We start from the raw sequence: 8134 nt of genomic DNA on the forward strand, positions 1-8134 counted from the left end.
TCTCAAATTTGTTTGTTATAATTTACACAAGCCTTACATTAGTGTAATACATGTTAAACCTGACTCCTCTGCCTAGAGAGAAAATATAAATCGTACAGTATGTAAAATACAATAGCAGACAATATAACCCTCCTGGAGAGACAGACATGCTGTTATGTCTGTGTCAGCACAGCAGGAGAGGATTACATCAATCACACTAACTGCCATCCTTGGCAGCCTCCAATATTTTTTTTTCCTGGAAATGAATCATGGAACACTTAACCTGTCCTTGCAGGCAACTTGAGAGAGACAACTCTGAGCTGATAAGGTGGGATATATCTTTGGGAGGAACAAATGATGAGGAGCAAAACCTACCCAACTGCCATATGCCTCTGTCTGCCCAAATTCAGGCTTGAATCATCTATGACTGTGCAGAAATGTTCGCAGTAAAGCCTGCATGGATCACTGAAATCAAAGCCCTCGCTCACCCGAAAAAGGCCATGACAGTACATAAGTCCCTGTCTAAGTAAAAATGAATTATTCTGCATGAAGAAGCCATAGACATCAAGCTCTCTGGAGCCACGCAGCCTGGCCTCATAGAATAGACGTAACATAGTAAATGAAAACGCAGGATACAAATGAGTATGATATGTTACGTTTGGTATGGTTACATAAGACGCCACCTGCAAATGTTACATTGATGCTGCCTGCAAACCGTGGCTAACTGGGCTATCACATGAAAATAATTTTGCTATGGTATTTCTGATCAAATGTTACCATATAGCTAGACCCTTCCTGCTAAATGTACTGTGAACAAAAGGTTAGCTGTCCCAAGTGTGGCTTATCGATAGCTAGCTAGCCAAGGCAAGAAGATCCATGTGATCTCTCCTGTTGAAGTTCCTTTAAAAATCATTTTCACAATCACAAATACACTCACCATGTTAGCACTGTCCCTAAATAACGATACCTGTAAACATTAGTGTTGTTTCAAGTTATTTAGTATAGTTAGCGAGATGGAGAACAGCATCTGTCTTCACATTCTGCTGCAGAAATCTGACTGACCAACTAACTGGCACCCAGTTGACAAAAACACTTCAGTGAGAATTGCCGGTGGTATTTATTGGGTTGACTCATGTAGCCAACTGGACGCAGCTCTGCAGAGTGGTAGCTGGCACAGCCACAAAGTCATAAAATCTGATTTTTAACCTAACCTTAACCACACTGTTAACCTTAAATTAAGACCAACAAGCTAATTTGGGTTTTCATGCAGCTGGCCCATTTAGCGCAAATCGCTTAGTTCTGCCATTTTTAAAAATCAATTTATTTAAATAGCTTATTATTATTTATTTATTTTATTGCACAAAACACCAGTATCCATACAGGAAGCATACAAACAAACAAACGAGAACAGCATATACGCCATCCTAGAGAGTTTGCCATAGTCTTTGATACTATTCCATCTGGAACTCTCATGCCGTTTAGAGGTGTAACCAGACCTCACCTTTTTGAAATACCCTCCTGTTGACTATCCAGGAAAAACGTGTTTCTCTTTGCTCCCTCAGTTCAATGATATACATATATGTGCTTTATTTCAAAGGGATGTTGTATTTATTCCGTATGTTACAACTTACTGGAATTAATTTGTTAATATAACCTGGGTGGTTTCAGTACTGAATGCTGATTGGCTGAAAGCTGTGGTATATCAGACCGTATACGATGGGTATGACAAAAAAATACTTTTACTGTTCTAATTACTTTGGTAACCAGTTTGTAATAGCAATAAGGCGCCTTGGGGGTTTGTGGTAAATGGCCAATATACCATGGCTAACATAAGAACATACATTAGCATTAACTGTACTTTTTGTGATGAGCATCCAGAAACATTTTTGAATGTATTTTGGCATTGTCTACATGTAAAGAGATTATGGCAAGATATTTTCAGATTTATAATTGATAACATTCTTGATGACTTGCGTTTATTATGGGAAAATGTGCTGCTCGGTTTCCTATAATAAGGATAAATAAAAACAATTTCACATTTAATCGTGCTAATGGGGAAATGTCATATTCGTTCATATAAATTCACAAATAAAAAACATTCTTACTTGTTTTCTAAAAGGAGTTTGAGCAGTACATTAAAATCACGCCAGCTTGTATCATATAACCCGGATATGAGTTACCTCTGGTTCGATCAGCCGTCCCTATGGGGAAAATTAATGGGGAAAGAATAGGGTTTTCGGATAAACGCCGAAAATAAGGTCTGGAGATTTTGTTCTAGGAGATCATTTCAGTCATGACCTTTCTTAATTATGAAGCCTTTATGTACTTTAAAAAATACATAAATACTTAAAAATTCACAAAAATAGACATTAGCTGATGAAGATGATCTCGTAGAACAAAACGTATAAGATCTCCTAAGCCTGTGTTTACCAATGACCAAATTTTTGGTGTTTATTTAGAAACCCTACAAAAACACCAGTTATTTCACCATAGACGGGTTGGTTGTTTAGCAACCATACCAGATGCATGTGCAACTATGTGGTAAAACCGACAGGGTTGGCTTAGATAGTTGACAACATGTAAACTATATTTCGTCTACAATGTTTCTTGAAAACATGAATACATTTCCACAATGATCACTTGTTTGTCTCTCAAATACATTGTTACATTTGTTGGTTAGCTAGCCAGTGAATTTTAGCCATATTAGCAATGACATGAAATGAGTCAATACAGCTCAAAACAAGACATGGTATCACAGCCTGGTATCATATACTAGACATAACATAGTAACTTAAATCCGGGCCACCTAAATTAGTAAGATATGTTACAGTTTGGTATGGTTGCATAAGACAGAAGGTTACTTTAAGCAAAAATGAAAGGCGGGTGGTTGGTCGGGGTGAATGGGTGGACATATAACCCAAAGGTTGTGTGTTTGAATCTCATCACAGACAACTTTAGCATTTTAACTAATTAGCAACTTTTCAACTACTTACTACTTTATAGCTACTTTGCAACTACTGAGCATGTTAGCTAACCCTTCCCCAAACCCTAACCTTAACCTTTTAGTCACAACAAAATGGAATTTGTAACATATCATACATTTTTCAAATTCGTAACATATTGTACGTTTTGGACATTCGTAACCAGGGCCTAAAATGAACACCGGCCACCCGCCAAATGCAGGTAGATTTTGGCATTGGTTGGTAAGAATGTCTAGTTCACCAGCCACGTTGGCAGATGGTCACACACAGGGCTCTACCATGCAAGAATTTTATTTAATTTTCTTTCATATCTGGTAATACACAAATAAATAGGAATCCATGATGGGGGGCTGTGTGCGGTGTGAGTGAAGTGCTGACAGATTTGTTTTTATAACCAATGCACACAGGCATAACAGTTGGACTAACTACTAAAGTGAGACTTTATCCTCGTGTTTCAAAAAACATTTTGACTGGTAAAAAATCTTAGTGGCTGGTAGAAGGAAAGCATAGTTTTAGGCCCTATTTGTAACATATTGTACATTTTGCAAATTCGTAACATATTGTACTAATTGCAATTTGTAAAACATTTTATATGATTTGTAATTGAAATGGATGATGGACATCCACAAATGAATACACACCATACGAAACATAACATATCATATAAAAACTAGTGTCTTAGATGTACGTAGAGAATCACACGAAATGCTCTGAGACCTGGTTGGGTATCAAGAACAAGACAAAACTAGCTGAAACGAGTCACTTACTATTCCCCACATGGCAGTTTCTTTTCATTGTTGGTAGATATCTGGCCACCCAGACTCACAACAACTCCCGGACTTCTGCCCCATTGATGTGTGCGCATCGTTTTTGTGACATTGTTAGCTAACCATTTACAGGATTTCCCCAAAGAATAAGTGACCTATTATATTACAGTCTAAATTGTTATGCATGCTTTTAAATTACTGTAATATTTGTAAATGTAGCACCAATTTCCCATTACTCAGTAAAACAATCATTTTTCCCATGTTCTTAACCATATTGACTGGGTAGGTGTCAAATTAAAATTGCAAAACATTTCACAAAGCTTAGACTAACTGCTGTTGGAGTACTGGTGGAATTCCACCTCCAATTCAAAGGGAACCCTCCACGCCTAAACCGGCCTAAACTCACTCAAATGCAAAGTGTGACACGGTCACAGAAACAACCAATCAGAGCAGACGTGGGTGTCGCTGTAGTACTATAAATTGACCAGGTGAGACAGGTGGCAGGTTGTGATGCACCTGTACTGGACACAAAATAGAACAGAGTGAAAGGCAAATTCACCTCTCAGCACGAAGCAGAGGAACAGATAATACTGAAGAAAAACTAGATCCAGATTTTTTTTTTACCAGAGCCATTTATCAGACTGAAGAGATCAGCTGCCAATCCAAGGACCAGTCTGTGGGTGAGCATGACGATGTTTGTGCCACAGAGCCTCTCTCCACCTTCATTTGGGACCCAGTACCCCAGTCTGGGACAGGAGTCTCCAGAGTTCAGCCTGTACAGCGACAGCTTCTACAGCCCTCTTGCCGTGCCTAGCCTGCAGCAGGCCACCCCTCCTGCCTATGACCTGGGAGACTACACCAGCCCTTCTACCAACCCTTACCTGTGGTTCAATGGCCCAGAGCTCAACAGTGTTCCCTACATAGAGGGACCCACGGGGCCAGCTTGTGGGCCCTATGTGCCCCAACACTGCAACATGCAAAGGCCCTATCTGGGTGCTGATGGGCCGGGGGTTGTGGTAGGGGACCTGAGCTGGTTTTCCATGCCCTCTCAAGAAGAGCTGATGAAGCTAGTCAGGCCACCCTACTCCTACTCTGCCCTTATTGCCATGGCGATCCATGGGGCCCAAGAGAGACGGCTCACCCTGAGCCAGATCTACCAATATGTAGCAGACAACTTCCCCTTCTACAACAAAAGCAAGGCCGGGTGGCAGAACTCTATTCGCCACAACCTCTCCCTCAATGACTGCTTCAAGAAGGTGCCCCGAGATGAGGATGATCCAGGTAAGAACATTTCCTTGGTTTTAAAAAATTGGTCTTTTAATTTCAAGGTGTTCCAAGAGAAATGTATACATTTGTAACCTTTAAAAAAAATGGTGTAATGTGTCTCAGACAGATATTAACTCTTGCCCAACTATGTGAGAGACAATCCTTAACAAACATGTCTTATGTGTCTCCTTATAGGCAAGGGTAACTATTGGACCTTGGACCCCAACTGTGAGAAGAGGTTCGACAATGGCAACTTCCGTCGCAAGAGGAAGAGGAAGTCGGAATCCCTGCCTGGCGACGGGGGCTCCTCAGGTTCTGAGTCATTAGAGTCCAGCCCCAAACACCCCAACAACATGAGTGACGTGTCCAGCTCCTCTGACCGCGGCCCCTCCCCCATCTCCTCAGCTCCCTCCCTCTGCCTGAACAGCTTCCTGTCTCAGATGGCTGAAGTGGGGACGGTATCAAACACAGTAGAGGCAGATACCCTCCACAGACCCAGGTTGCCTATAGAGGTACCCCAACGGGCCTCTCCGTCCCAGGGATACGGCTCCTACTCTCCCAACGCTACAGTGCCTCACTGGGAAGTCCATATGTCTCATCCGCAGCACCCTACCATCCCTTCCTCCCCTCCCCTCTACCCTGGGGACTCTGTCCGCTCCCTGCTCAGCAACCAGCTATACCCAGCCTTGGACTCAATACTTTACCAACAGGAAGGCACAGAGGTGTAAAGCACAACTGCCATAGGGCAGCCTGCCTTTGGGCATACTCTCACTACAACGTCTTCATCAGCAGAGAATTAAACTTCACTGAACTCATACTAAAGAGGATGATTTACAATGTTTTTTTCCCCTCTCTCTTAATTGATTGTACGTATGTATATTGTTTGCTGTTCCATATACTGTCTTTATAATATGAACTCAGCTAGCTGTAAAACATTTGAGGGATTCTTGGATTCAAACATTTTTAAAGTGGGTTTTGTATGTGATGTTACGTAAATGTCCTGTCATCAAGCTTTTTACTATTTTTTAAATAAAGAACAACAATAAGAAATTCTCACTGCTATTTTTCTGGGAGTATTTATGGCATGAAAACAGATTTAAAGAGGCAAATACAGATTATGGTCACACTTCCAAACATGATTAATTCTGAAATAACTATTTAGGATGGTACATTATATCATGCAGTTTGATCAAGATCTGATTGCCAGTGCTTTTGATTGAGATAAGACAAGTCAAGCTCCCATTACAGTCAATGATCTGAGAGACGGGGTGTGAAATGAGGGAGGCAAAGAAACCGTTAAACATTGAACGGGAGGGGGACAGGTGAGAGCCAGGGAAAAAAAGATATATGCAACAGAACTTGTTCCTCAAGGTTGCCCTCTGCTCCCACTTACAGCTACAGCCCCCTCTCCTCACCTCTATCTCCCTTTATTTGCCCCTCTTGGGTTCAGGCTATAAGCTAATGCCTCTCACCATTAGTCAGCCATGCTTTTGGACATATAATAACCTATTTAACGGATCAATTTCATTTTAAACTATATGAACAGCACACATAAAAGCGTTAAAAGGCTATTTGCAATTGTGTGCTATTTCCCATGTTGGTAAAAAAAAAAAAAACAGCAAGCAATGCAGGTGTAGAAGCACAGTGGCTAGGGAAAACTCCCCAGAAAGGCCAAAACCTAGGAAGAAACCTAGAGCGGAACCAGGCTATGAGGGGTGGCCAGTCCTCTTCTGGCTGTGCCGGGTGGAGATTATAACAGAACATGGCCAAGATGTTCAAATGTTCATAAATGACCAGCAGGGTCAAATAATAATATTCACAGTAGACTCATTACATACAGTATACGGCATGTAGTTATTTGCTTGAACTATTTGCTTTCACCCCATCACAATGTAGAAACTGCTGACTGCAACATTAAAATGTCACACCTCTAATATTCACAAGAGCTAAAAAACCACAAAAACACGTCACCTCAACAGATTCCACTGAGGAGGTCAGTAAGATGCTGAGGTCACCATCTGTAGCCCAACGCTTAGAGCCGTGGGAACTCAGCACCCCATTTCTCCCTCTGAGTAGCAGGCAGCAAAGGTGGACTAGAGAACATGCTAGAGGAACCATTCCCATGTGTATCTCTGGCATGGAAGAATCTGTGGAGAGGCACGAGAGAAACATTGAGTGAGAAATTGAAGGGAGGACTGGGGAGAGTGAGGAGAAGGGGGAAGTGGATAATGATCCTCTCTACAGGCCTTAGCGCCCTCCAATCCATCGCTCCTCTCCTCACCCCATACCTCCGCTGTTACTACTCAGGAAGGTGAGTGAAGGGGAAAGAGGGTTCCCTTAACATGGAAGCATGATCACTTGTCTTAGTGGTCTTGGCTGTGTGATAGTCACAGGTATAATCATTCGCCTCTGTTCTCTACTTTGATGCTTCCTTTCCTCCTGGGCTCCTGAGTGGTGCAGCGGTCTAAGGCACTGCATCCCAGTGTAGGAGGTGTCACTATAGTCCCTGGTTCAAATCCAGGCTGTATCATATCTAGCTGTGATTGGGAGTCCCATAGGGCGGTACACAAATGGACAAGTGTTGTCTGGGTTTGGCTAGGGTAGGCTATCATTGTAAATAAAAAAAATTCTTAAACGACTTCCCTAGTTAAATAAAACTATTTTAAAAAATCCTTTCCTCTGTTAGAGAAGTGTGAATGGTTGTTTTTTTGACAAATATCAGTACAGTATGTGTCTTTGTCTTATTATCCAAATGAACCCTCAGGCGTCCAATCACTCTGTCAGCGCATGACAACAGCAGCCTCATCATTACCCAGCCAAAGCTGATACGAGTGGCATGTGCCACACATCTCTAACTATAGCACCATCGCCGCCACCACCCCACCCACATTCTCCAGTGACCCCATCCTCATGTGTTTTTATTGACACAATACTATCTTGACTGGAGGAAACAGCCCTCCCCTTTCAGACTTGTCATAAAGAGGAGATTAATACGTGACCAGCGATCACAGTAAGGGTGCCCTGTGTTTACAGTCTTGTGCCTCTTCAACTGTTTCTGTCAGTGTTGCTTATGGGGAAAGATAAATTTCTTTTGTCTTTAGCTTCCTGCATGACAGTAGTGGAAAAACCAGCTCAGGCTCC

General features: G+C 41.9%; 1 protein-coding gene across 1 annotated transcript; it reads left to right on the top strand.

Annotated features, from left to right (window-relative positions):
• Window positions 1-4220: 4220 nt before the first annotated feature.
• LOC135547999 (forkhead box protein I3-B-like) lies at window positions 4221-6046 on the top strand. Its single transcript, XM_064977195.1, has 2 exons — window positions 4221-5008; window positions 5189-6046. Exons 1-2 carry the CDS (start codon window positions 4414-4416, stop codon window positions 5719-5721), a joined length of 1128 nt encoding a protein of 375 aa, XP_064833267.1. The 5' UTR covers window positions 4221-4413; the 3' UTR covers window positions 5722-6046.
• Window positions 6047-8134: the final 2088 nt, after the last annotated feature.

This window comes from Oncorhynchus masou, chromosome 11, assembly GCF_036934945.1.
Source record: "Oncorhynchus masou masou isolate Uvic2021 chromosome 11, UVic_Omas_1.1, whole genome shotgun sequence".
NCBI lineage: Eukaryota > Metazoa > Chordata > Actinopteri > Salmoniformes > Salmonidae > Oncorhynchus > Oncorhynchus masou.